General features: G+C 62.4%; 1 protein-coding gene and 1 non-coding gene across 6 annotated transcripts; one reads left to right on the forward strand and one right to left on the reverse strand.

Moving 5' to 3' along the window:
• Positions 1 to 691: 691 nt before the first annotated feature.
• SMARCC2 (SWI/SNF related BAF chromatin remodeling complex subunit C2) lies at positions 692 to 21,414 on the reverse strand. Of its 5 annotated transcripts, none has more exons than XM_073319130.1 (29): positions 21,274 to 21,414; positions 17,557 to 17,676; positions 17,090 to 17,175; positions 16,274 to 16,355; positions 16,082 to 16,174; positions 15,844 to 15,913; positions 14,934 to 15,003; positions 14,473 to 14,548; positions 14,014 to 14,145; positions 12,566 to 12,681; positions 12,251 to 12,375; positions 11,790 to 11,849; positions 11,420 to 11,457; positions 10,810 to 10,940; positions 10,656 to 10,727; positions 9,891 to 10,004; positions 9,473 to 9,626; positions 9,041 to 9,133; positions 8,329 to 8,445; positions 8,181 to 8,243; positions 7,834 to 8,092; positions 7,179 to 7,340; positions 6,179 to 6,243; positions 5,743 to 5,872; positions 5,172 to 5,332; positions 4,597 to 4,731; positions 3,649 to 4,009; positions 1,553 to 1,984; positions 692 to 1,189 (listed from the first exon to the last, which is right to left on the reverse strand). In XM_073319130.1, exons 1-29 carry the CDS (start codon positions 21,382 to 21,384, stop codon positions 1,119 to 1,121), a joined length of 3,699 nt encoding a protein of 1,232 aa, XP_073175231.1. In that variant the 5' UTR covers positions 21,385 to 21,414; the 3' UTR covers positions 692 to 1,118. The 5 variants fall into 5 exon arrangements, with proteins under 5 accessions (XP_073175231.1, XP_073175229.1, XP_073175230.1 ...); XM_073319128.1 differs by having other exon boundaries at positions 6,993 to 7,340; XM_073319129.1 differs by having other exon boundaries at positions 8,329 to 8,448.
• Positions 21,415 to 22,759: 1,345 nt separating this feature from the next.
• On the forward strand, positions 22,760 to 22,841 carry TRNAS-CGA (transfer RNA serine (anticodon CGA)). Its single transcript has one exon. It is a non-coding gene; the product is annotated as a tRNA-Ser (tRNA).
• Positions 22,842 to 27,261: the final 4,420 nt, after the last annotated feature.

A 27,261-nucleotide genomic window follows, 5' to 3' on the forward strand; every position in this document is an offset into this window, starting at 1 on the left:
TACAAAAGCAACTTTCCCTCTCATGGTATTGACATCCCGTCAATTATTGGGAGTGGACCACATCCACCCTGAACGAATTGGCCTTGTCAACACTCGTTCTCCATTTGTAAGGTCACTCCCTTCGCTTCATGTGTCAGTATTTTTACGCCTGTATCTCTAATTTTCACTCCATGCATCCGAAGAAGGGGTTTTTTTTATCCACAAAAGCTTACGCCCAAATAAATCTGTTAGTCTTTAAGATGCCACCAGACTCCTCGTTGTTTCTGTCAGCTCAGTGGTAGAGGGCAGTACAGGGGATATTTAGGTTCTCTCCCAGCCCTCCCGATGGTTACACTGTTTTAGGCTCACCAAGACACCCCAAGTCCAAAGAACTAGGATCCAATGGGATAAAAGGCTCAGGAAGAATTAACAACCAAGAAGTCACCACAGTAGAAAGGTCACTGCGCACAAGTGGGTCCCTCCCATGACCTCCAACTCCAGGGGAATCGTCCCCTGCAGTCACGTTTGCTTTGGGAAAGGGGGGTAGGAGCCTGGAGGGTGAATCCTGCTTTCCGCACACCCAGCAAACAGGGACACCATGAGCCACATGCCCCAAAGGGACATTGCACGGATGGGACAGGGAACTCCATCCATCCCTCCCTGTTCTGGGCAGACAGATCCCCCACACGATGCTGCTTCTTCCCACCCCGGGAAACTTGAAATTTTTATTTTATTTTTATTATTAAAAAAAAAAAGGAGAGAGAGAGAGAGGAGACAGGAGAGCGTTCAATGCCCAGGAACCGGGTAAATTCAGAGCCTTCCATAAATAGCCATCACCTCCGCCCCAGCAGGCCCCTCGGCACTTTCAGAGGTGGTTCTCAGCGCCTTTAAATAAAAGTCTTGGGACGATCAGATACAAAAAAGCCCAGGGGTGGTGGCGAGGGGCAGGACAGACAGACACAGCAGGACTGGGGGCTGAACATGGGCGATTCCTTTTTAACCCCGTGATCAATGTGTTTTTTTAAACCAACGAAATCCCCACCCTCCTCCCCCCTCCCCAACAATCCCAGGCAGGTTTTACAGGTTGCGAAGGGTTCTGTCCTGTCGGGTGGCACCTCCAGGCGGTGGGCGGAGCAGCCTCACTGCATGGGCGGGACCGGGGTGGCCGTGCTGGGTGCGATGGGATCCGTCTGCAGAGGGGGGCCCTGGTCTGCAGGAGAGAATTGACAGGTTGCAGTGCCCCAACTTTGGATAGCGGGGAGGGGGGCACCACAGCCCTCCAGCCTGCACCTGGCCCACATCACAAGGAGGGGATGGAGGTGAATAGCCAGGGGTCCTCATCTCCCTCGGCGGGCAGCAGCGCCTGCAGCTCCCCCTCAATTCCAACGGGTGCTGCAGGTATTCACGGGCACAGAGCTGGGAAGAGGCCAGGCAGGCTTCCCCGCCCACAGCGCCCCCCGACCCTGCCCTGCGGAGGGAGCCACCGAACAGCCAAGGCCTGAGCCCAGGCGGGGGCAGACAGTGGCATCGCTCGGCGCCTTAGCCCCCCCCCTGCCCTGCGGCGGAGTCTCACCTGGTGCCAGGGCGGCGTTTGGAAGGAGACTGCCCTGCATGGCTGCCACAATGGCTGGGCTTTGGGCAGCTGCCGAGGCCAGTCCCGAGACATGAGGCAAGGTGGGCACGGTGAGCGGCGGTCCGTTGGTCGTCAGCATGCTAGGGTGGATCGCGCTAGACACGGTGACGGGCAGGTTAGGCGGGGCCAGGGCGCCCCCGGCCAGCATGCCGCACGGGAGGTTGCCATGCAGTGGATGAGCGGGCGTGTTAGCGGGGAGGTTAATACTGATGGAGTCTGCTACGTTACTAGCCATGCTAAATGGGATGGATGGAGGCATTCCGAAAGGCAGAGCTGCCGGGAGATTACCGGGCACGCCAGGATGAGTGCTCACTCCAACCGTCCCGGGGAGCATCTGAGAGGAGGGCTGCTGGCCGGGGAACGGAGGCTGGGCTGGAGAAAGCGACAGAAACCAGCAACACCGTGTTACACATGGCAAAGGGTTATGGGGGGGCCTAGTGCAGTCCTGGCCCTTTACAATCCTCTTCCATGGCTGGCACCGCCCCCCCAAGGCAGATTCATCGTCCGATCCCTCACGGGGCTGGGCATAAGTCAGGGATCACTCCTGGCTCTCTTGCTGGAAGGTGGGCTGGGCGGGAGGCTTAGGGTCAGTAGGAAGTGCCCGCCGTCTCCTAGCACCGACCCTTTGGGGCTGGCACCCCCAAGCCTCAGGGGTAACACCCTGTACCTCAAAATAGCACCTGTACCCCCGTATTCACCACTGCTCTATGGTTGTGGTATAGGGGTTCTCATACTTCACTGCAACCCCCTTCTGACAACAAACATTACTGCATGACCCCAGGAGGGGGACCGACGCCTGAGCCTGCCCGAGTTCTGGCACGCGTCCATGTGTGGGTGTGGAAAGCCCAAGCCTCACCCCCTGAGCTTCAGCCCCAGGCAGGAGGCCTGTAACCTGAGTCCCGATACCAGGGCTTCAGCCCTGGGCCCCACCAAGTCTAAATCAGCCCTGGTGCCCCCATTACAACAGGGTCCCGATCCACAGTTTGAGAACCACTGTGATATTTCATACACAGGATGCCTTGTAAGGTATCCCTTGAAAAGTCAGGGCTTGCTGAATCTCCTTGTTCTCACGGTAGGTACATCCCCATTGTACAGGGAGTTACGAGATTTCGCTCCCTAGTTGTTACTGAAATACGCTGTGGGTCTGGGAGATGCCCACAGCTGGTTCCCCAGTGGCAACAAGGCAGGTGACCCACACCCAGTCGGGTGTTAAGTGACCATCAGCAGCCACTGACGAGCAAGGGATTGGAAACAAGAGATTTACAATTTAACAAGAGACAACTGCTCAGATGCCACACCCCAGGGACCACGGAGGAGGAAGTGATGAAACAGGGATGCTTGAGGCCATCTCTGAGCCAGCATCTTCCCAGCATGTGAACTGAGTGCATAAAATAAGGGACCGTGGCATCGTGAGTCCACCTCTCTCCTCCCTCCCTGCGCTGAAGGCGAGAATGTTTGGAAGAAGAGGTTTCGAACTGGGGGGGCTGGTCCCAGGCAGAGCCGGGAATTCAGCCTGTGTGTTAAGAACTGTGACCTGCTCCCAGCACCCAGTGGGGCGAGAAAAGCAGCTTGATTCAGATCTTGCCTGGTCGGATAAAGTTCAGGATTTAGATTGCGATTTTACCCATTATTTCTTATGTAACCAACTCCCACCTCCGGGCCTAGCGCTGACAAATCACTTCAAGTCGACCTTTCTGTAGTTAATCGACTTATTGTAACGTTTTGTCTTCGTCTAAAGCGCTTGGGGAATCTGCTAAGGTTACAAGGCGGGCGCGTGGCCGCTGTCCTTTGACTAAGCAGTGAGTGGATACTGACCCGGTGGACGGTACATTTCTGGGCTGGGGGGATTTGCTGTGAGAGCTGTAACGCCGCGTGTGCCTTCACAAGCTACTGGCTGGGTGAGTGCGAAGTCTGAAGGGGCTGCTTGGCACTAGCAGAGCAGGGTGAGAAGGACCCTGAGTCAGATGGTCAAAGGGGACCCGGTGGTCCCACAGGCCCCGGTTTCTGCCTGGCTGCCAGCCTGGGAGGCCACTTACCGTGAGAGCCGGCAGGGGTCTGTCCCTGCTGAGCCGGTCCGGTGTGCTGAGCCCCCGGCACGGCCGGCACCGCCTGGCCGATCTGTTCCGTTTGAGCCAGGCTGGGCTGGGCCACCAGGCTGGCCGCGGTCGGCGCCCCCGGGGCCTGGGCCACGGGCATGGAGTGGGCGGCTGGTGCTAAGGGAGCCCCGGAGGACGGGATGGGCTGGGAGCCGGGCGGGAGGGGCGGCGCCGGCGGCTGCTGCTGCTGCTGCTGCATCTGCTGGAAATGCTGCTGCCGGGCGCGCATCTCGGCGTACTTCAGCTGCTCCATGTGGAAGGCCTGTCGGTCCGCCAGGAGCTGCTGCCTCTGGTACTCCAGCTGCAGAGAGGGCACCAGCCGGTCACTGAGCGTGGCACTGCCCTGGGCAGCCGCCCTGGCCACCCCCCTTGGCTGCATGCCCTGCATGGATCCTTCTGTCATCTGGATCTCCCCCTTGACTCTGCCCAATCCAGGCTCTCCCCCCCACCCCAGCCCCACTCTCTTGCCCCCCCACTTCCATGATCACCAGGCCCCAGGTTGGATCAGGCTGGCCGGGGGCTCCACCCCAGGCTCTGGAGTCACTTTGGCCACCACCAGGGCATAGGCAGAGGCTTGTACTGCAGTTGACAGAGTCAGATCCCTCCCTCAAGCCCCATCTGCTAGGACCTCCACTAAAAGTCCCTTCGACACGGATTCTTTCTTCACTTCCTAACCTAACGTGTCATGCCACGCAGATGTGTGACTGGTTAAAGAGCTGCCACATCCCACCCCAGATGCGGCTGCATTTCAGCGGTGGGTGAGTGATCCTGTATAAACAGCTGTGATGCCCCACCCCAGAGGTGGCTACATCTTAGCGCTAGGTGAAGCTCGTTCTGTGTGGGGTGGAGGGAGCTAGAGCGATCCGTGCACTCCAGGGCCGCACTCACTGCCTCGCGCTCCCGGTCCATGATGGTCTCCAGCTCCTCGAAGTGTCGCAGCTTGATCTCCAGCTTCTTCATCTGGGTCTCCACCAGCAGGGCCACCAGGGACTTGATCTTACGCTCCTCCACTGCGGCCAGGTGCTGCGCAGGGCAGAGGAGGGGACGGACGGGGCGGGTTAGGGTTGTGGTACGACACAGCTCAGAACCTCCACTAGGGCAGCAGAGGAACGACTATGGGGCATTTCCGAGCCATGGACCGGGGGGAGCCTGGGTGCTTTCCTGGTGCTCATCCACCCCCCCGGGATTCAGAGGGGGAGCTACTGGTTAGAGCAGCAGGGGCTGGGAGCCAAGACTCCTGGGTTCTATCCCGCCGAGGGGAGGGGAAGGGAAGGGGTCTTGTGGGTTAGAGCAGTGGGGGCTAGGAACCAAGACTCCTGGGTTCTCGCCTGGCTCTGGAAGGGGAGTGGGGTCTAGTGGTTATAGAAATGGGGTCCAGCTCAGCCACAACAAACCCTCCAGCTCAGCCCTGTCCAGGGGGTGCTGAGATCAGAGCAGGGGCGTGGCTGGTCCTGGCCCCTCACCTTGGCCTTCACAGCAGCAGCAGCCAGGGCGGCAGCAGCCGCAGTGGACAGGTTCCCTTCGCCGATGTCTCGCTCCACCTTGGTCTTCCTCTCACTCTCTGCCTCTGCCAGGTCCTTGGATCCCTCCTCCTGGCCCTCCTTGGGCTCCTTCTCCTTCTCGGCTGGGGACAAGGGGAGAGAGATGGCTGGGGAACGAGGGCCAGCAAGTGGGGATAGGCCCGCTTGGGGGAGGGGAAGGGAAATGTAGGTTTGGCCCTGGGGAAAATGGGGGAAGGGGCTGGCACCACTGAGATGGGGGGAGGAAAGGGGGAAAACCCGCCTCACTGCCACAGCGGCCACATGCAAACTCCGCTCCCCCGGCTCTCCTCCACCCCGACTCGCAGCCCCTGCTACCCCAGTCCTGGGCTCCCCCCACCCCACAGCTCTGCCGGTGCCCCTCCATCCCAACTCGCAGCCCCCTGCCCCGCTGGTACTCCTGCTACCTGGGCAGGACCCATCCCCCCGCGAGACTGGAACTCGGCCCCCAGCTGGCGCCTTCGCCTCCTGCTCTTCCCGGCCGTGCGGCGCTCACCCGTGCTGTCCCCGTCACCCTTCTCCGCCTCCTTCTCACTGTCACCCTCTTTGCCTTTCTCCTCCTCTTTCTTGGGTGCTTCGCCCAGTTTCTCCTTCACTTCCTCCTCCGCGGCTCCTTCCCGGGGCTCCTGGACAGACAAGGGGAGGGACGGGACTGATGCAAAAAGCGCCCTCCGATCTGCCCTGACGGAACAAGAGCTCCCCCCTGCCCCAGCCCTCCTGGGCACAGCCACCCCGCTGCAGGCAGAACCCCCCCAAGGCCAGACAGGACCAGCCCTGTATGGAGAGGCCGCTGGGCATGAAGGGGTGTGTGTGTGGGGGGGAAAATCTGTGACCCCAGTGATTCACTCTGCCCCATCCACTCTCCCCCCGCAGCTCCGCTCCCCCGCAAAGGTGCAGGGTGGGGTCACACTTCTCCTCCCCTCCCTCTGTACCTTCAGCTCCTTCTTCTCTTCCGCCGGCTGAGTTTCGGCCCGCGTCTCGTCAGCGCCGCTCTCCTCTAGGGTGTGGGGGGCAGACAGAGATGGCCAGGTCAGAGCGTGAACGCAGGGCTCCCCCCGCCCCCCAGCAATGACAGGCACAACAACGGAGGGGGAGGGGATGCGCTGAAGGGCATGGGGCCGCCTGGGGTGATGGCGCACAGCTCCGGCGTGCCTTCAGGCCGGGGCGGATTTGGTGGTGCTGTTGGACTGAGACCCGCACTACACGGCAGCAAGTCTCAGCTGGGCTCACGCCGGGGCTAAAACCAGCAGCGCGGGCTCGTCTCGGGCTCCCAAACCCAGCAAGGGGATGGGGCTCACAGACCAAGCTCCGGCCCGCGGGGGAAAGTCTCCATGGCTGCTTGGAGCCCCAGCACGCAAGCCGGAGTCAGTCGACTTGCTGACACAGGCCTTCCTTGCAGTGGAGACGTACCCAGAACGGTGCACAGACGGAGATGCTTCCAGCCACTCCCCATCCTGGGCCAGGTTTGCCAAGAGGGAAAAGGCCCCGTAGCCCACTCCCTGACTGCCTGGAGCCAGCTTGTCCCCATGCCCGGTAGCCAGATCGGAGCCGGCACCCCCTAGAAGGGAAAGGCCCCATGTCCCCATCCCCTGTGCCAGCCAGTCCCTCATCCCGGGGGCAGATTGGAGCTGGCGCCCCCCTAGAGGGGAAAGGCCCCATGGCCGGATCCTGACCCCGCCATTGGGTCCCGCTGGGGTTCTCGCGTGCACATGGGGGGGGAGGGGTGGTGACGACGGGGTCCCTTACCCTGAGCCAGCCGATTGAGGGTGAGCTCCAGACCGGAGGCCAGGCCAGCTCTGGTCTCCTGTGGCTCCTCCCCTCTTCGCTCACTACCCTTCCTACTCGCCGCGCCCGGAGCAGCGTCCGATGGGGGCGAGATGGCGGGCGCCTCACGGGCCAAGGCGCGGAAGGAGCCTCGCTCGCCCCCCTCACCTATTCTCTCCGGCTCATCAGACGTGGTCCCCGCGATCCCGCTGCTCTCCAGCCCGAAGGCCGGGTCGGCCTTGCCCGTAACCTTGGCCGCCTCCTCCACCTTGCGGACGTGAGCTTCCACCAGCGCCGTGGGCACCTCTTCCTTCATCTTGGAGAACTCCTCTGCCGAGCACAGCCCCAGGTCAGCTCACTGGAGTGCACCCCTGCCATTGCCCCACTGGATGGGCACTGCCCTCCTTCCATTCCCCCTGTGCCCTGGGGACTCCAGGGACGGGAGCATCTGGAAAGGCTAGGAGGGTATGGGCCAGGTAAGGGAGACGTGTCCTGCCTGGTGGGTTGGGTGCTAGGATAATGGACTGGACGCTATTCTAAGCCCGTGGATGTTCCCCTTGCCCCACCAGTGTCTCCTTGGGACTGGGGCAGCTGCTGCAGCACCCCCAGGAGCAAGAGACTGGGCCCTCGGGGGCAGAGGACAGCTCTGCTGGGCGCAAGCTGGTGAACCCGCCGGGCATGGGTCCGAGAGGGTGGCTCCAAGGCTCCCGTGTGATCAGACTGCCCAGGACTCGGTCACGTCGCCTGGCTAAGCCAGCGTGGTTGGGACTGACCCGCAGGCCGGGCCAGTTGCTTTACCCGCAGAGCGGGGACGGGACGTTACCGAGAGCTGACTTGGCTGCCGCGGAGGCCACGCGGGGGTCCACAACGGAAGCCAGGAAGGCCACAGTGCTCATGACGGGGTTGCCCGACTGGCTGAAGGGGATGGGCTGGTAGGCCAGGGGCCCGAGCGATGCCTCCGAGTCCTCCAGGTAGGGGTCCTCGATGGGCAGGCGCAGGAAGTGGAGGATACACTCGTCCTGGGTGCGGCTGCCCACGTGCTCCGACACCTTGTTCCAGTCGTCCTTGTACATCTCCAGGGCCTGCAGGGGGAGACAGGCAGCCAGAGGGGTGGCTTGGCCGACGCCAGCCCAGCACCAGGGGGACCCGCCAAGCGCCCTCCCCTCTCACCTCCAGCAGCAGCAGCGTCTCCTGCTCCGTCCACTCCCGGGTGGCGCTGGCGGCAGCTTTGCTCTGCGGGGAGAGGAGACGGCGGGGTCAGAGCGGGCGACGCCAGGCCCCGGGGGGCGTGGGGGGGCCGGGAGCTGCCCGCGCCTACCTTGGACGGGATGTTCTTTTTGGTGTACATGTCCGTGCGCAGGCCGAAGTTCTGCAGGTCTGTCGGCTTCTCCTTGCCCTTGTCGGGGAAGCTGAGCATCTGCTGGGAGGCCGAGGTCTGCTGCGGGGAGGAGAGGGGGCGGTGAGCCACTGCTAGCCCTCCTATGCCGGCCTCTTGGCCCCACTCTCGCCTGGCAGCTGACTCCCGAGGCTCAGCCCATGGGCCAAGGCTCCCTGACTCTGCCCCGTACTGCTGCCGTTCCCAGGGTCAGGGGCAGTGGCTTAGGGTTTGCTCTAAGCCGGGCGCTGTGGGCCCTGATCGGGGTTCCAGCTCCAGGCATTGGAAGGTCCCGTCACCCAAGCCTCACCCACTCCAGTTTACAATCCTGCCCCAGCAGCAGCCCAATGCTTTGGAGAAAGAGGCTAATATCCCTCTCCACTTTCCCCTGCTGGGCTGTCCAGGGGCAGAAATTCAGCTCAGCCCCTGAAGCCTGATGATTCCCATCCTCCCCACCACCATTGTCAACCCCCCGCCAAATTCAGCCGCAGTCGAACTCCGCAGCCTCCTGCGGTGGTGAGTTCCGCAGCTCTCCAGGACATGGTGAGGAATCCACGTGCCCCCTGCTGCTGTGCTCCTGCCAGCACCCACACGGGGCCACTCGCCATCTCCCCCCAGAACTGGCTGCGGGGACGTTTCCCAGGAGCCCACCTACCAGCTCGGGCTTCGCTTTCACCGCCTCCGGGACCAGGTCCTCGATTTCCTTGCTCTTGCGCCCAGCCTTTGTGTCACTGTCACTCTGGCGACCCTGGGGGAACAGACAAGATTGCAGCGCGCGTGCCCGCTCCCCAGCTCAGACAGGGACGGAGGGGCGAAGCATATCCCACAGATCAGTGCTCTCCTGCCCCAGTGGGAGGCGCTCCCACCCATGCACAGAGGGGCCAGCCGGCTGCAGGCCCTTAGCAGAGCACAGCAAAGCCGCAGAACCAGACCTGACGGGGTCAGCACACGGGGCTCCCTGACACCGAAGTGGGGGGAAAGGCAGGAAGGGATAAGCCACCCCCTCCAACAGGGGGAGAGATTCCAGGGGCAGGGTGCCCAGACCCCCAGCCAGGCTGATTTCACCCCGTTCGCTCTCTTGCCCTACCTGCGGTGTCTTGGGCTGCAGCGGCACCAGCCCCGAGGGGGTGTCGGCCAGGACGTGGAAGTGCGATGTAGGGGGGGGTCCCATAGGGGTTGGCCGGCTCTCCGCATCCACCTGGTAGTTGATCAGCCCCCACTGCTCCAGGAAGGCGTGGACCCTGCAGAGAGCAGCAGGTTAGACCCGGCCCCAGCACCATGGATCAGCCCCCGGCTGCATGGCCCTGGTGGGAGAGATGGATGTCTTGCAAGCACAACTTTGTCTAGGCCTCTCTCCTCTGTGTGAAGGGGGCTGGGCCGGGCGGACAGGCCCGGAGACCAGAGCTCAATCCGGGGCCAGCTCGCTCCCCCCACCAACATGCCTCAGCCCTGGTGTGTGCTAGTCCCCACCCTGGCCTGGGGGGTCACTCTGCTGCCCAACCCACCGCATGATGGCGCAGACGTCCCCAGCCAGGTTCCGGCGGCAGGCAGTCGAGGTCAGGTACTCCTGGGGGTTCAGCCGGTAGGTGTCGATCATGAAGTTGCGATAAGCCAGGTATCTAGGGAGAGGGGAGGGTTAGCACAAGCCGGGGCAGGTTGGAGCCCCAGCATTATTCTTCATTCAGAACCCATAGGGCTCAGTAACAGATTTCACGCTGGCGGGGGGGTACCTCGTCTCAAACTCACGCGATTGGTCAGTAGCACTATTCCCCCCCACACTCAACAGAGGGGGAAACTGAGGCACAAAGGCAACGTGATTCAACCAAGGTCACACAGCGAGTTAGTGACACAGAATAGAACCCAGGAGTCCTGGGTCCTTAGCCCCGCCCCCGCAGCTCTAACCACTCGGCCATGCTCTGCTCCGAGAGCCAGGAACAGAAGCAAGTCCTGACTCCCAGTTCTCTCCCCACCCACCAGTTTCTACAGCAGGCTCGTAAGTTTCACGCCAGCTGCCTGGAAAGCACCAATGCCTGCAGCTTTCACAGGGCTCGGGGGCCTATGGGGATTGCAGATCCCAGCATGCAATGCTCCATCCGGTGCCGGCTCGCCCAGCACGCTCAGCCCCTCGCTTCCACAGCCCCAGAAATCAAACCCACCCCTGGCCTCGAGCTACTCCCCTCTCCCTGCAACAGACCACCCCTCGGCATTGTGCCACGCACCAAGCACCGACGCAGGGGGGCTAACGGATGGGGCGGGGGGAGCAGCCTTACATTTCGGGGGTCTTGGATTTGTTCTTGCCGTTGAAGAACTCGGGCAGGGCTCTGCGCTCGATGGCGTGGACGCTGCGGGAGAAGCACAGGGCAGGGGAGTTAGAGCCACAGCTCTCAGAACAGGGGGTGGCGGGGAGAGGCCCCCCCCCGGTACCTGTTGTAGTCGAACCAGGCGGCGTAGCTGGGGATGATAATGTGGTGCGTCTGCTCTGTCACATTGTCCTCGTGCAGGTCGGGGTTCTTGGCCTGCTCCGCTTTGTTCCCTGCACTGTTTTCCTCCTCATCCTGGAACCAGACAGCTGCAGGTGGGCGGGAGGGGCGCCCCACACGCTCACCCCTGCCCGGCCGCCCCCGCAGCAACTCCACCAGGGCTAGCCCAGCGCGGTCCTCGGGCTTCGGGAGCGGAGCTCTCACCCAGCAGGGCACCGGCAAAGGGACTTCGGAGACTCAGCCAAACCGGGGCTCTCGCTTGGAGAGCCCCAGAGCCCTGCGGGGTGCCTTGCAACCCAGGTGCCCCAGCAGGGACCTGGAGAGCTCCAGGTGCCACCGCTGGGGCGCAGGCAAGTCCAGCAACGTCCCCTGGGAGGTGGCTGGGGGTGAGGAGTGTTTCGAAGGGGAAGCAGGGGTGTTTGAAAGTGGAGGAGGGGACAGGTGCTGCGGCGTATGCCAGGGCCAACCTTGGCCGGGATGGAGGAGGGCAGAAGCTGTGGTGAGAACAGGGCAGCGGAGAGGGAGAAGCTGCTGCCCCTGCCAGTCAGTCTCACCTTTCCGGCGGTCTCCATGCTCTCATCCTCCTGCTCATCTGGAAGGGAAGGGAGACAAAACAGCAATCTGAGGAGCCCGGGCCAAGCGGAGGAAAGAAACGCACCCACCCTGGACCACTGGCCTCCCTTCTACGGCGCCCAGCCGGGGACAGAGACAGCCAGGCTGCAGCATGGAGCTCATTCTGCCTGCCACCGTAACCCCTCGGGGCAGGGAACGAGACTTTGCCCCGGATTGGCAGGAGCAAGACCGCCAGTGCCTGGCAGCGTCCCTCTGTGCTCACTGCAGGGCATCCGCCAGGGGCTTCAGACGGAAGTGGCCGGGGCCATGTCTCCTTGCTAATAGAGGTGAGGATGCTCAGGAGGTCCTTACCCAGGTCAGTCATGGTGCCCCCCTTCACGGGCGCAGACTCCGAGTCCTTCTTGGTGTTCACTGTACCAGGGAGAAGGGGAAAGGCTTTACTGGGAGCCCCCCGATCTCGAGGAGACTCTGCCCACCCTCCCCAGCACAGCACCTTGCCCTGGGCCCAGCCAGAAAATGCTCCTGGCTATTCCAGTCCCAGCCTCTCCCAGCAGGGGGCGCTACACATCATGACACAGGAGCCCTGGCTGTGGGTCCTGGCTATTCCAGCCTCAGCTTATGCCAGCAGGGGGCGCTGTGGGGTGCAGGGTGGGAATGGGGGCTCTGCGGGGTGCTCTCATTTACCCCAGTCCCATCCTCCACCCAGAGGGGGCACTGTAAGGGGCGAGGCAGGAGCACGAGCCTTATGGGGAAGCTCCCAGCCTCTCCCCCCGGGGGCGCTCTCGGGCTCCGTGCGGGGCCGCTGCCCAGACCTGTTTTGGGCAGCGTGACCTCCTCCACGTTGGGGACAGGGGAGGGCTCGTCCATGTCCTTCGTCAGGTCCTCCTGCTCTTCCTCGCGGTGCCCGCGCTTGGCCTTGGTGTACGGGGTCGACGGGCTGCAGGGGAGGAGAAACCCAACACGCCCCGTTGCCGACAGCTGCAGCGGGCACCGGACAGCGTGCTGCGGTGCAGGCCGCCCCACGCTCACCAGCTCTGGGGTGGGCGCTGCCTGCCGAACCAACCACCATGGGGAGAGGCTCTGCCCCCCTCCGCCCCTTCCCCAGCAGAATCCCCGAGGATTCTCACCCTTTCTTGGCGTTCTTCTTCTTGGCCTCTGGGGTCGGGGATGGTGAGGGCGAGCGCTTTCTCTTTTTGTAGTTCCCGCCCTTCTTGTCGCGCCGGTCCGAGTCGGGGCTGTTCACCTGGCGGGAGACAGACAAGCTCATCCGCACGCCGCTCAGGCCAGAGAACGGCCTGGTTCCATCTACCCTTTCCCCGCCCATGTATTTCCCCTCGCTTGGCTTTGCAAAGGGGTACCACACCCTAGGGTCCCCAATGGCTTGCAAAGCCTAGCACGTGCCCCGGGATACAGGCAGCGGCTGCCTCTCTCCCACAGGGGGAGAAACTGAGGCACAGACTGGAGCAATTCATAGATTCCAAGGCCAGAAGGGATCACTGTGATCACCTAGTGCCTTATTTCCAGGCAGAACTGGCTAGCTCCACCTTCCAGTCATCGGATCGCGTGAGACCTCTCTCGGCTCGACCGACAAGCCCGTTATCCGACAGTTCTTCCCCATGCAGGTACGTACAGACCGGGATCAAGTCATCTCTTAACCATCTCTTTGTTCAGCTAAATAGATCGAGCTCCTTGGGTCCCTCACTAAAAGGCAGGTTTTCTAACCCTTTAAACCATTCCGGTGGCTTTTCTCGGAACCCTCCGCAATTTTGGTTCATCGGTTCATCGCCAGCCCTTTTCCTCCAGGTCTCTAGGTCGTTTCCCTCCCAAGAGCAAATCCCCATAGGGCCCCTTCTTGAATGGTGGACCCCAGAACTGGACATGGGATTCCAGCAGCGGCCGCACCACTGCCAGATACAGAGGGAAAATAACCTCTCTGTTCCTACTCGAGATCCCATTCACGCATCCCGGGATCGCATTACCCGGCACTCTTTGTTCCTAGACATGTACACTGACATTCAGGCCTATTAGAACGTATATTGGGGAGATGTCCTAGTCCGCATACTGGCTCAGTGACAGGAATAGAACCCAGGAGTCCTGACATCCACTTGTCTACTCTTGCCATTAGGGCAGTGGTTCTCAGCCCGGGGTCCATGTGCCCCCAGGGATACACAGAGGTCTTCCGGGGGCACGTCAACTCATCTAGATATTTGCCTAGTTTTACAACAGGTGACATAAAAAGCCCCAGCGAAGTCCATTTCATACAATGACCTGTTGATACTGCTCCGGGTACCGTACACTGAAATGCCAATACAGTGTTTAGATCCCAGTCGATGTATTTTAGAATTAAATGGCAAAACTGAGTCAGCCATTGTTCAGTAACAGTGCAGCTGTGACGCTTTCATAGGTTTTTTTGCCTGATTTTGTAAGCAAGTCATCTTTAAGGAAGGCAAAACTTGGGGTCCGCAAGACAAATCAGACTCTGAAAGGGGGAGAGTCCACCAAAAAGGTTGAGAGCCCCTGCACTAGCCCTCTCTCCCCTCCCAGAGCTGGGAACAGAACCCAGCTAAGATCTTACTTCATCAGTGAGCGTCTTGGCGGAGATTTTCTTCCTGCGGGAGACGGGGCTCTTCTCGTCGGTCACCTCGTAGTCTTCCTCGTTCATCCACTCGTTGAAGGTGTCCGTATCGAGGATCCACTTGGCGTGGACCTGCAGGGGCGGGAAGGGCCCGGCTCCCGAGGGTGAGGGACATGGGGGAGGGAGAAGGGAAGGATCGTTCCCTTCAGCACCGAATGGTGCCATGGGGAACAGAACGAACCCCCCGAAAGCGTGGTGGAGATCCCATGCATTTGGGGGAGGGGGCGATTAAGATCCCCAGCTTGAACACGCTAAGAGCACAGGTGCATACAGGGATCCGCTGATGTCATCACAGTGAGAAGCCAGGGTCAAGGCCCAGAGCCCACTGGCCCCCCGAGCCCAGCCATGAGCCAGCCCCAGTTTGGTTTACACAAGTCCCAGCAAAGGGAGCCCCATTACCTTCCGGGGCTTCTCCGGGGTTGGCGCGTCCTCGACAGAAGCTTCGATTTCACTCGCAGGGATCCAGGTGTCGTAGCTGTGGGGGAAGGAACACAGAGAGTGGGCGGGGAGGAGGCTGAGTCTCCCCACCCCATCCCACGCAGATCCCCTTGGCAGGCCTGCCCCAAGCACTGGAGGGGTTCACATGCAGCTCCCCACGGTGGCCCCGGCATTATGGCGCAGGGCAGCTGATCAGCCCTTTGCCCTGTGGGAGACGCGGTGCAGGACGCACCTATGGGGGCTCCTCTGCCCAACCGCAGAGGGGAGGAAGGGGGCCACACAAAGATTGAAGCACTTGAAATGAACGAGAACGTGTGAACCCAGTTCTGCATCCCGGGGCTGCAGCCAGGCTGACAGGGTCTCTTGAAGGTGCACCCAGCACTGCAAGGCCTGGGGCCCACTCCCCTTCGTCTCCCACTCACCTGTCCGGGAAGTAGCCCCAGTGCAGAAGGACCTGCTTGTCTCTCTTCATGACAGGTCGAACCCACTCTTCTATGAGAGACACAGAGGGGAGTGAGTGGCGGGGTGAGAGACAGAGGGACCTCTGGGGTCCCAGAGGCAGCCCGGGGGCGCAGCTCCAGCACCAAATCAACGCCTCCTGCATGCTACCAACTCCTGTATAATCATTCTAAGACTTCGGCCTTCTCTCTTTCGTCTAGAGACGCCGGTCCGCCAGCCCGCGGGGGCAAGGGTTATAGACGCGGCAACCACCTTCCCCACCACCAGCAGCTCCGGGCAGCAGCACCGGGCACTCTTTAGGACAGGAAGTGAAAAGCAGGGTCCTGGAGCCAATGGAGAGTGCCGGGGCAATTCACGGAGGCAAAACTGAACTGCCCAGCCAGACCCTACACCTCGGCTCCTCAGTGACCAGGCAAGGTCAGCCCGCGTCTGTCGTCTCCTCCGGGAGATGGCGTCTCCAGCAGCACAGACCCCCTGGCACCCCGCTAGGGCACGTAGTTCAGTGCCAACACTGAGGGGAGAGAGCTGCCATTAAAGAACCATCTGCTCCCGCTCATCGTATCAGCCCAGCTGCTCTCCCCTTGCTAGCGCAAGCTCCTGGCTTCGCGCTTCATCGCCAGCCCTCTTCCTCCAGGTCTCTAGGTCGTTTCCCTCCCAAGAGCAAATCCCCGTAGGGCCCCGTTCCCTGCATGCAGCCTGGCAGTGGGTCTGACCCTGCTTTGTGCCCCAGAGTCAGGCAGCTGCCCCTCTGCAGATGGAGCCCCTCTGACACCCACACGGCCCGAGCCACGCCCCAAAGAAGCCAATGGGAGCCTTTGGGAGCTAAATTAGACCCAGACTCCCCCAGCCTGGTCGCACAAGCTGCCGCCTCACCCTCCTCCAGGTTGCCGGGGACCGGGAAGACGACATGGGAGGCATTGTTCCGATCCTCAGTGACCGTCCCCTGCAAGAAGATCAAAGGAGCATGTCAGAGGCACGGAGCTGGGCCTGGCTTGGCGCTTCCAGCACCCCGGCGATGGGAGACGCCCATCCCTGGGCAGATGACGCAGGAGCGCCCACGACGTGCCAGCCTCCGCCTGGCACGGAACTAGCCCCGTGGGCTCCCACCTACCTGGTGCCGCTTGATAATGTCCTTCAGCTTGCCCAGCAGTTTGGGTTCGATCTCCTGGTGCAGGAAGATGTTAGGCCGGGCCAGGCAGTTGTTCTGCAGGAGGAAGAGGGAAGAAGAGCAGTGAGTGCCAGGCGGGGCTGGGGGACAAGGAGCGACTCAAATGGAGGGGAAGGGGGTGACCAGGCCGGTTACCTGCACCAAGGATTTCTCGATGGTCATGAACATCTCCACGTTGCGATCCATCCGCGAAGGATTCTGGAAATCGAAACGCCGCCTTATTGGAAGAAAAGAGCGACTCTCATGAAAGCCACAGCTCACGCCTCCTGGATCAGCCACCCTTCCAACCCTGCCTTGGCCCGGGGCGGGGAGAGGACACCCTGCCTGGATCCAACACCTGAGCCCAAGCCACATGGCGGTGCCATAAAAGGGCTCTTCGCTCCCTGGGAGGGGGCAGGGCACTGCTCACTGGCGCTGGATCCTCAGGATCCTTCCTCTGACTTGAGGTGGGAGCCCTTGCCTGCGTGCACGGCCTGGCACCTGCTTAGTGTGGCGACGGGTGCTTGGAAGTGGGCACTGGACTGGGTACTTGCCCACCTCACTGCAGCATGTTGGGTTCCCACCCCACTGCTAGGGACCGTCCAGCCAAACCGCCCCCTCCGTGGAGACTCATTCCTTCAGTCTGCCCCGGGGGGGGGGGGAACCATGCACCACAGCTTGTTACTGAATCCCCTCCCCAAATCCATGCCCCCCCACCAGGATCGGGGCTGGGAGCCAAGAGCTGCACTCCCTCCCATAGACACCGCCCAGACTGGTTTGACCCCCAGGTTTACAGGAACAAAGTCTGGCCCCTCTACGGTCCTTGAAGGTCCGTAATGCAGATTCGAGAGCCATGGGCACCACTGGCCCAGCAAGGTGCATCTGCTTGCGCGCAGGGAGCCTGGGGGGACCTGCCCGCCCCCTGCACCGGGCGAGCCGTGAGACGATCGGGAGGGGAAGAGGGCATCTCACCATCCTTGGTCGCTCTTGAATTTATAGGCTGCGGCGAGGATGTGGCACAGGGAGCCTCCCGCTTTGAAATCCAAGAAGCATTTTATCTGCAACAGAAGGCGGGGGGGGAGGACGGGAGAGAGGCTGAGCTGACGGGGAAGACGACGGCCGGCGGGCAGCCGGCAAGGGGTTAAAGGGCACAAGCTGTCTGTCTCGGAGCCACGGGTGGCACTTCCAAGGCACCCTGACAATCCAGCCCCCATCCCAGCACCTCCCACTGGGTAACAGGACAGGCAGCATCTCCCTGGGACCTGCGTCGGGTGGAGCACGGTCTCGGCTGGCGTGGATTTCACCCGCAGAAATGCCCCATCACCAACCCACATGCCAGGCTGTCTCTTGCCCAGGCAGCTCCCCTCTGGGCGTGCGAGCGGACGGGTTGCTCCGTTAAGGGCCGTCCCCCTCCGTCCCGTATGGGTCACGACACTCACCGGCAGCTTGGTGAGCGGCGCATTGCTGACATGTTTGCCGAAAACCTCCTCCTGGAACTGCAGCAGCTGCACCACCAGGCTGGAGAGGGACTTGTTGGTAGGAGGCTCCGCCTGGATGTACTGTGGGAAGAGCGAGAGAGGACGGAGCGGGGCTGTAACACGCAGAACAGGCCCCAGGAGTCCTGACTCCCCGACTCCTGGCTGGCCTGGACACACAGGCTGTTCCCTTAGAAGAAGGAGGCAGGTCAGTGACAGTGAGCCAGGCAAAGCTGTGCCCGGTGCTCAGGTTGTCTGTCTCCTTTCTCGCAGCTGGCAGCCTGCATTTGTATTTTATTTGCCATTCCCTAGTGCCTAGAGACCCCAACCAGGCCCTGTTCTGCTGGGTGCTGTACAGACATATCATAACCAACACCCCCTACTCCAAAGAAAGCCCAATCGAAATAGACAAAGGCAAGGAAGGGAAACCGAGGCCCTGAGAGGGAAAGTGACTTGCCCAAGGTCCCACAGCTAGGCAGTGGAAGAGCTAGGGCCAGCGTGCAGGTCTCCCGAGTCACAGTCCAGTGCCCCTTCCACCAGGCCACCCGGCACAACCCTTCTGCAATGGGGACCAGTCTGCCGGGCACATAAGAACCGATCTCCCTCAGCCCATTAACGTGATTGGCAACGAATAGGGGCAGCTCTTGGGAACACTGGCAGAGCAGGCCAGTCCCTCCAGTATCCCCTCTCCAGCTGCGGCAATACAAAGTGCTCCAGAAAACAGATGAGAGAAACTTTTTGTGGCCAGTCATGGAATACGGCTGTGGGGGGTGTTTTCTCCCAGCCCCTGCCAGTCCAAGACTGGTTATCCTTGCAGTAGGAAGGTTTGTGGCCCCTTTTGTCCTACTAATAGAGCTGTGGATGTGCTCAATAGCCAGAGGAACAGGAAAAGAAAACCTGCTAAGCTCTTGGCCTCCATGAGACCTTGTGGCATGGAGTTCCCCAGGCTAATCATGCCTTGTGAGTAAAAATATTTCCGTCCACCACTTTCCAATGTGATGCTTTGGTTTCACTGGATGACTCCCCCATCCTCCCCCTCTTGTCCAAACACGAGAGGGAGGAGAGAGGCATCCACTTGATCTTAGTCTAGCCCATTCATCACGTCATTCGTCTATCACGTCCCCGCACGAGGAAGAACCGCTCCGTTCTTTCTGCTCTCTCGGTGGCTTGTGCTCTGCCTAGTTTTACAGGAACCAGATGCGCTGGGTTTTGCAGGGCTGCTAACATCTCAGTTCGGCACCTAAATACCCTTGAGGACCTGGGCCCTAATCTCTATATTGGACTGGTCTACCATCCTTCTAGACCTGTATCCCATCTCAAGCCCTGACCAGCAGCAGCTTCCTTTGACTACGTTGGGGCAAATGCAAGGGGCCTTAACCCTAGAGAGAAGAGGGGTGTCCTATGAAACCCTCAACCACGCTGCTCCCAGGGACCGGCAGCACAGCCCCAACAGATGGGGAGAACCTGAGGGGGTCGCTCACTGTGATCTGTCCTCTCCTCGGAGGTGACTTTTGTTAGCCTGTGCACATTTCTGTTTCTAACAGAGGCAGCAGCGGGTGCATGGTCCCCGTGTCCGTACGGGAACGCAGACTCACATGAAATAAACAAGCTGATCATATCGGCCCCTCCATCTCCAAAGCACTCTGCAAAGGTTTGTTCCCTGAGGACGAGTGGCTCCGGTGGACAGGAATTGGCTTCTGCCCCTGGCCTGCGGAATGGCCTTTACTTCACCTTTCTCTGGGCCTCTTTCTCCTCCCGCTCTTTGTCCTGCCTCTGACGACTGTAAGCTCCTCGGGACAGCGACTGTCTCGCCACGTGTCTGTCCCGCACCCAGCCCGACAGTGCCCTGCTGTCATTTGGGTTACCACAATAATCCATACCAATACACTGCGTTTGTCTCAAACTCTGGGGTGACCCAAAGAAAATGCCCCATGGGGGCGGCAGCTAGTGAGACAAGCCCGAGGAGACGGGCATTTCACCCAGTTGGCACCTTCCACAAGCCAGGAGAGGAGAGACGCTATTCAGGGGGTGGCCCGGCATACAGCCACATTCATCGCAGCTCAGAGAACGGAGCTTTTAGCTGAAGGTAGCTAGGGAGGGGAGCGAAGGACATAGGAACGGCCACACTGGGGCAGACGAAAGGTCCATTCAGCCCAGTATCCACTCTTTGACAGCGGCCGGTGCCAGGTGCTTGAGGGAGTGAACAGAACAGGGCAATTAGCCCGTGATCCTGTCGGCCAGTCCCAGCTTCTGGCAGTAATTCAACCCTGTGGGGGTGGGAGAAGGCAAATTCCCAGGGAGCGATGCGGTCAGGTCACAGCCTGTCACTCCAGACCCAGGAGCTGTCTGGTGACTCAGCCACTCGCTACACTCAGAAGGTCAAAGGTAACAGCCTGGGAACCGCAGCCCCATGCTGTTTGCATGACAGCGTGGGACACAGGGGGCTGGAAGAGGCAGGTGGGGCCAGCAGGACCCAGCCCACGGGCCCTATGCTGCAGCAGGAGAGCAGGTGGCTGATTTATCATAACATGAAAGCTGCCCCTACAAGGAGAAGGCTCCTCGCAGCCTGGATCCGCTGCAGCTCCCAGGCAGAGTTACTGGGGGCTTCACCAGGGACGAAGTGATCCCAAGCCATAGGGGGCCTGTTCTCTCGGTAACTTTCGCTCCGTTTTCAGCTTCTCGGGAGACAAGCCGGCCTTTGTCCGGGCAGAGGCACTCGGGCGAAAGATGGGGACGGATCCGAGGGGAGACGGGACGTCGTCAGCTGCTGGGCAGGGTCCCCCCTCGGCAGGGACGGGAAACGGAGCATTTCATTGTGGGAGCCTGGCGGGAACCTCAGCACACGGGGGAGGGACCAGGGGGGCGTTGAATGAAAGAGCATCTGTTGTGCCCCTAAGAGCAGGGGACAGGGCAGGAGGTTAAGGGGGACCCGGAGCCCCTTCCCAGGGCAGATGCGGTTGGGTGGGGAACAAACCCCCTTCACGAAGAGGATGGTCTCTGTGCGAATCAGAGCAGCCCCCAAACGCTTGCAAGGCCCCTGCGGAGCTGGGGCCGGGGGGGGGGGGGATTAAATGGAGGGGCTGGGATGGGGGTAGGAGGTGAGGGAGGGGTCAGTGGGGCTGAAGGGGGTGGACGAGGGGGAGGTAGGGCCAGGACGGGGGACCCGAGCAGCGAGAGGGGGGGCTGCGATGGGTGAGGGGGGGAAGGGACCGAATGGGGGAACGGCGGGGGGGGGGACGACTAGACCCTTGGAGGTTAACGGGGCGCAGGGGGGGATTCAATGGGATCTGGGGGGCTGACGGCGGCCAGTGGGGCTCAGGGGTCCGTGGGGAGGACAGGCCTCGGTGGGGCCCGGGGGAGGGGGGGGCCAGCGAGCGGTGGGCCCTGAGCGGGGCGCAATGGGGGGGGCTGCCCCTGGGATTTGGGAGGGGGTCAGTGGGGCATGGGGGGGCACCGCGGGGGTGCAGGGGCCGGCAGTGGGGGGGGAGGGCTATGGGGGGAAGGGCTGTCCGGGGGGGCCGATGGGCGGGGCCCCAGGGGATGGGGGGGGAGGTACGGGGGGGGCGGCGGCGGAGGTCACGGGCGGGCGGCGGGAGGGGAGGGGGGGGGCCGAGCCGAAGGGCCGGGGGGCCGGGGGAGGGGCGGCGGCCGGGGCCGGGGGGGCCCGGGGGGGGCCGGTACCTTCTTGTAGTTCTTGCCCAGCCAGAGCCGCGCGCTGTCGAACTGGCTCACGGTGTCCGCGGCCTCGTAGTACTTGACGTTGGGGCCGCCGTCCTTCTTCCGCACCGCCATCTTCCCGCCGCGCGCAGCGCCCCCTGCCGGCCGCCGCCCGCCCGCCGGGCCGGGCCGGGCCCCGCCGGGGGGGCGCCGTGGGGCCCGGGGGGCGCCTGGGGAGCTACGGGGCAGAGGCGGCTGAGTGGGTCCCAGGGGGCGGGGGAGGTTCTGTGGGGCTCGGGGGAGGGGCGATGTGGGTCCCAGGGCAGGGGGGTGTGGGGCAGAGGGGGGTATGGGGATCGCTGGTGCTATGGGGCTCGGGGGAGGGGCGATGTGGGTCCCAGGGCAGGGGGGTGTGGGGCAGAGGGGGGTATGGGGATCGCTGGTGCTATGGGGCTCGGGGGAGGGGCGATGTGGGTCCCAGGGCAGGGGGTGTGTGGGGCAGAGGGGGGTATGGGGATCGCTGGTGCTATGGGGCTCGGGGGAGGGGCGATGTGGGTCCCAGGGCAGGGGGTGTGTGGGGCAGAGGGGGGTATGGGGATCGCTGGTGCTATGGGGCTCGGGGGAGGGGCGATGTGGGTCCCAGGGGAGGGGGGTATGAGGCAGAGGGGGGGTATGGGGATCGCTGGTGCTATGGGGCTCGGGGGAGGGGCGATGTGGGTCCCAGGGCAGGGGGCTTTGGGGCAGAGGCGGCTGTGTGGGTCCCAGGGGACGGGGCTGTGAGGGGCACAGGGGACGGGGGAGGTTCTGTGGGGCACGGGGGAGGGGCGATGTGGGTCCCAGGGGAGGGGGGGTATGGGGCAGAGGGGGGTATGGGGAGCTATGCGGCAGAGGCGGCTGTGTGGGTCCCAGGGGACGGGGGAGGTTCTGTGGGGCACGGGGGAGGGGCGATGTGGGTCCCAGGGGAGGGGGGTATGGGGCAGAGGGGGGTATGGGGAGCTATGGGGCAGAAGCGGCTGTCTGGGTCCCAGGGGACGGGCTGTGGGGGGCACAAGGGACGGGGGAGGTTCTGTGGGGCTCTGGGGGGGGCGATGTGGGTCCCAGGGGAGGGGGGTATGGGGCAGAGGGGGACATGGGGATCGCTGGTGCTATGGGGCACGGGGGTATGGGGAGCTATGGGGCAGAGGCGGCTATGTGGGTCTCAGGGGACGGGAGGGGCTGTGGGGGAGACGGGGGAGGTTCTGTGGGGGACGGGGGGGCTTTCGGGAGCTGGGGGGCAGAGGGGACAAGGGAGGTCCCGGGGGGTGAGGGACGGGGGCAGAAGGGCCTGGGGGGGGCTCACTGGGCAAGGTCGCGGCCGGGAGGGGCGGGGCAGGCGCTGCGGGGTGGGGGAGGGGTCCCCTGGGGTGCTGGGGTGGGGGAGGGGCTGCAGCGGCCCGGGGGGGGCCGGGCTCAGTCGCTCCCCCCGCCGCGCGGCCTCTCTAGTCGGCGCTCGGCGCAGGCCCGGCCGGGTGTCACGGTGGCCGAGTGGTTAAGGCGTTGGACTCGAAATCCAATGGGGTTTCCCCGCACAGGTTCGAATCCTGTTCGTGACGGCGCCGCGTTTTTGTGGGTGGGGGGGCCTGAGCGTTCACCTCCCTTTTAATAAACCCCTTTGGCAGCGGGGAGGGGCCCGGGAGCGACAGCTTTACCCGCACACACAGGGAGGGCTGCAAAGGGGGGGGGGCTGTCTGCATTTACTGGAAGATGGGGGGCTGCAGAGCTGGGGGGGCACATCTGGTCTGGGTGGGAGGCTGCCGAGCTGATTGTGGGGGTACATCTGGATGCGGGGGTTGCAGAGTTGGGGGGCACGTCTGGATGGGGGGGTCCCAGAGGAGGGCAGGGATACATCTGGCTGTGTGGGGGTGAGGTGATCTGGGGTTGCAGAGCTCGTCCTCAGGGGTGCACAGCTGTACTATTTGCTGGGGTGGGGGGCATGGCTGGCGGGGGGGGACGTGCAATTTTTTGAGGGGGGCAGTTGCAGAACTGGGTCCGGAGGGAGCACATCTTGATTTGCTGAGTGTAGCGCAGGGCGGGTGGGGAGATCTCTGAATTTGTAGGGGGTTTGCTAGAATGCTGAATATGCTTTGCAGGGAGAGGGGGCTGGCGGAGGGTGGGGCTCCCCAGAAGTGGGGAAGCAATCCCCTCTTTGTGGGGCAGGGGGGTGCAGCTGAATTTATGGGCTCTTTTCACCCACACCCAGTTTGGAGTTGCCAGGCTGCGGGGCTATTTCAGGGCAGGGAAGGGGACTGGTCACTAGCCAAAACCCAGCCAGCCCCGCTCCCCACCCCCCACTCCCCCAGTCTTCTCCTGATCCTTTGACTAAAACCCCAGCCCTGCCCCACATCCCTGGGGCTCTGGGTGCCAGTGCCCAGCCAGGGGATATTTGCGCCCCTTGTTCTGAGCGGTGACTTTTCGGCTCAGCAGACCAACAGATACAGGCCGCGGCGGGCAGAGAGCTGGACTGAATCTACAGATTAAAAGCCCTGGGAAAAATTGGGGGATGGGGGGCAGAGAATTAGGGTTTGTCTTTGCTGGAGTCGGTTTGCCACGACACAGCTACGCCGGTACAACCAGATCCGTGCAAACCACGGGGCTCGACATGTCGCACCAGTGTAAACAGTGACTCCCACCCGTACCGTGCACATAGCTAGGAGGCTGGGGAACCTCCCCCAGAGCAGCTCGGCTCTCTAGCCTGTTATTAAAGGGGGGCTCTGTTCTCCGGCCTCCTCAGCATGGGGCAGAGCCTGGGCTGCCCCCCGCCGAGTGGGACCCACTGCAGCTTGTGCCGAGCCCACCCTGTCCACTCAGTGCAAACCCAGAACAGATTCAACCCACTTTCTGTGAAGTGACAATCTCGCTTTGCTCCTGGCTCCAGCCGCTGCTTGCAGGCAGCACCCTTGGCAGGAGATAAAAGAGGCCGGCGGGTTTCATTAGCAAGTGCAAAAATCAAATCCCACCCAAAATAATATTGTGAAAATTACCGTGAAAAACACAAACTCAGGCAGAGGGCAGCCAGAAGGGTCTGCAAAGGGAGGCCAGGCCACCCTGCCTGCTGACCACGTCCGCGTAAGGACTTGGCTGGCTCAGTGGCTAATCTCTATAAACTTCATACTCAATACTCGGGCCGCCGATTGTTCATTTTGGCTGCCTCTTATCAGCCTCACCCGAAACAAGACGTTACTGGCCCCAGGACAAGTCCAAGCAGCGTGGCGAATGCGTTCAAAATAAAAGCCCCCCTCGGCTTGCTGGCAGGAGGAGGAAGCATTTGAGGTCTGCTGGGGCCTATGTTTTAGGTCCGGCCTGGGCCCAAGTGGGTCAAGTCATTTTCTGACCCAACCCCAAAGCCGAGTTGCCTGCAGGAGGGGGCACGTGGCCGCCGCTGCGCTGACCCCATGGCCAGGAGCGGGAGAGCCCAGCCGACCTGAGCCGATGGTTTCTCCACCCGACGTGACCCAGACCTGACACTGGTCGGCGGGTCCCAGCGGGTCCCAGGACTCTGGGGAAGGAGCCGAAGGGGGCAATGCTACGTAATAGGTTTGTGGATTGCGGCCCGGGGCCCATCCCCGATCTGGGGGCTGGTTTCTATCTAGCACAGAGCCATCTCCCTCCCCCTTCCAGGGTCTGTGCCATCTTCGGCAGCAAGGCTGGCCTGGAAGTGCAGGGGGACAGCAAAACTCAGCTAATGGCAAGAAATCGTGTCTTGTCCCTTGGTTCCCCCCCAGTTGGTTCCAGCGGTTATCTTTCGTCCTGTGCTTAGCTGGGCAGCACGCTGGGGCCTGGGCCGTCGTTCTGGTGTGTTTGTCCAGCGCCTAGCGCGGGGGGTCCTGGGCCGTGACGGCACTCCCAGGTGCTACTGAAACACAAATCATTCGGGGTCTTACAACAGTGGGCAGGAGCCACCGGCATGGCCAACCACGGCCCAGCGCCGTGCGGACACAGAACACAAAGACAACCTTTCTAGCCTCCCGGGCAGAGAGGAGGGCACTGGCAGCCAGGCTGCGGCAGGGTCAGGCACGTGAACCCGGATCTCCCGCGGTCCCATCCTGGCCTTGAGCTCAGTCACCAGACCGTCCTCCCAGAGCTCGCGGAACGGAAGTCCCGTCTGCACGAGCTGGGGACGGGAGGAGCCCCCCACGCACACCCACAAAGCTGCTTCCTTCCAGTCCCCTTTAAAACCAGCTTTGCCAGGACAGCGGGCAGGCAGCTGCCGTGCTGGGCCCTCGCCCAGTCTGGTCCCCTGGGCTGCCCCGACCGTCCGTCTGCATCCGGCTGAGGGCTCGTGCCTGACGCTCAGATCGTTGTGCAGCGCCGTGCGCGGTCGGGGCCAGGTCCGGAGCTGGGGCTCAGCGGTGCTGCGGTCACGCCCAGAACAGGTTGAACTTTCCCCTCACGGGGGCGGCCTCAGCCCTCACGCTCATGCTGAATTTCAAGCGAAGGCGTCGTCCCATTCTCAGGTGCAGACGTGGGGTGGCGCTGGTCTCCTCTGACCCCCTAGCTGAGATTGGCTGAAATCCTGAGGCATGAATCGGGAAACCTCCCTCCACCCCCAGAGATCCTGAGGCTAATGGGCCTTTTCCCTGCAGGCCAGATCTTGCGCCTGCTGCAGGGGCCTTGCGGGTAGAGCCCTGGCTGGCTTCACTGTGGGACCAGCTGCTTTGAGCCGGTTTCCCAAGTGCTCTGCCCCCGCAGCTGGGGGCCGCTTTTCAGCCCTGGCCCCCAGCACCTGGACTCGGGGGAAGGGCTGGTCCTTCGTCTCTCCAGGCATCAGCTGCCCCATCAGTAGAAAGTGAGCAATCCCCCCTCCCTATCCCCCACTGTCTGTCCCGGCTGTCAGGCCAGGCAGGGCCCCTTCCCACGTGTACGTGGCTCCTGGGCATGGAGCCACCTCGGTCACAGCTGCCCAACCCGGGCTGTCACTGGGACCCACGGCAAACTGGGGGCGGTAGCCTGGCAGCGCCATCCTGCCAGCAGAGGGCCCCCTAAGGCAGCCCAATGGGGCAAGGCTCCAGTTGCACTTGGCTGGGGGGGTGGGACGTTGGGTGGGGCAGCTGCTCCGCCTCACTCATTGACTGGGGCTTCTAGACGCTACCGGGAGACACCCGGGAGCCTGATGTGCTAGGCGCTGTACAGGCCCAGAGCACAGACACCGCCCCTGCCCCCTAAGAGCCAACCAGCTCCTGCTTTGGATTCTCCGCCCAATCAGCGTTCAAACAGGGCGATGGCAGGGTGCGGGGTGGGGATCCCGCCGGCCACAGGGGTTTGAATCTCCCCCCCAGCTGCCGCACCGCTTCCCGCTCCCGGGGGCGACCTGGCGCCAGCTCTGACCCAGTTCAGCGTCACGGGCTGCAGGGCCACACCATGGCTCACCCCACCGTGCCCCTCGCAGGCGCAGCACCTGCCCCTTGAGCTCAGGGAGAATCTCCCCGGAGAAGCAGAGGTTCGCATGGTTTATGCTCCCCAGTAGGGGGCAGCGGAAGACGTCAGCCAATGCATTTGAATATAAGGACTCTGGGGTCGCTCCCATCACCCCCAACGTATTTTATTTGTGGGTGGCTCATAGAGCCCCCCGGACAGGGCCTGTTGGAAAGCAGGGTCTGGGTCACGGTGTGGGCTGGGGTGGCGTCTCCCCACCCTGCCCAGTTCAAAGAGCTCTCAGCAGCCCATGGAGTCGGGCGCCCAACCTGCCCCCATAGCTCCGAGCACAAGCTTCACAGGCTGGTGTCCCGGCCCCCCGCCACCCTTTCCGCTAGGCCATTTTCAGCAGCTCGGGGCCACTTTGGACAAATTAAAACCAAGGAAAATAAAGCCGAGTCCAAGCTAGGAGCTTGTTGGTGCCAGCGTCCAGGGCGATTCTCATTCAGTTGTAGCCCAGCGTTGGAGCCATCTAGCGTCTGGTCCAGTCCAGCCTCACACCATTGAGCCGCCGAGGATTTCCCTGCTTGGGCTGAGAGATCCGGCTCCTCCCAGAGGGTT

Source organism: Lepidochelys kempii, chromosome 20 (assembly GCF_965140285.1).
Source record: "Lepidochelys kempii isolate rLepKem1 chromosome 20, rLepKem1.hap1, whole genome shotgun sequence".
Classification (NCBI taxonomy): Eukaryota; Metazoa; Chordata; order Testudines; family Cheloniidae; genus Lepidochelys; species Lepidochelys kempii.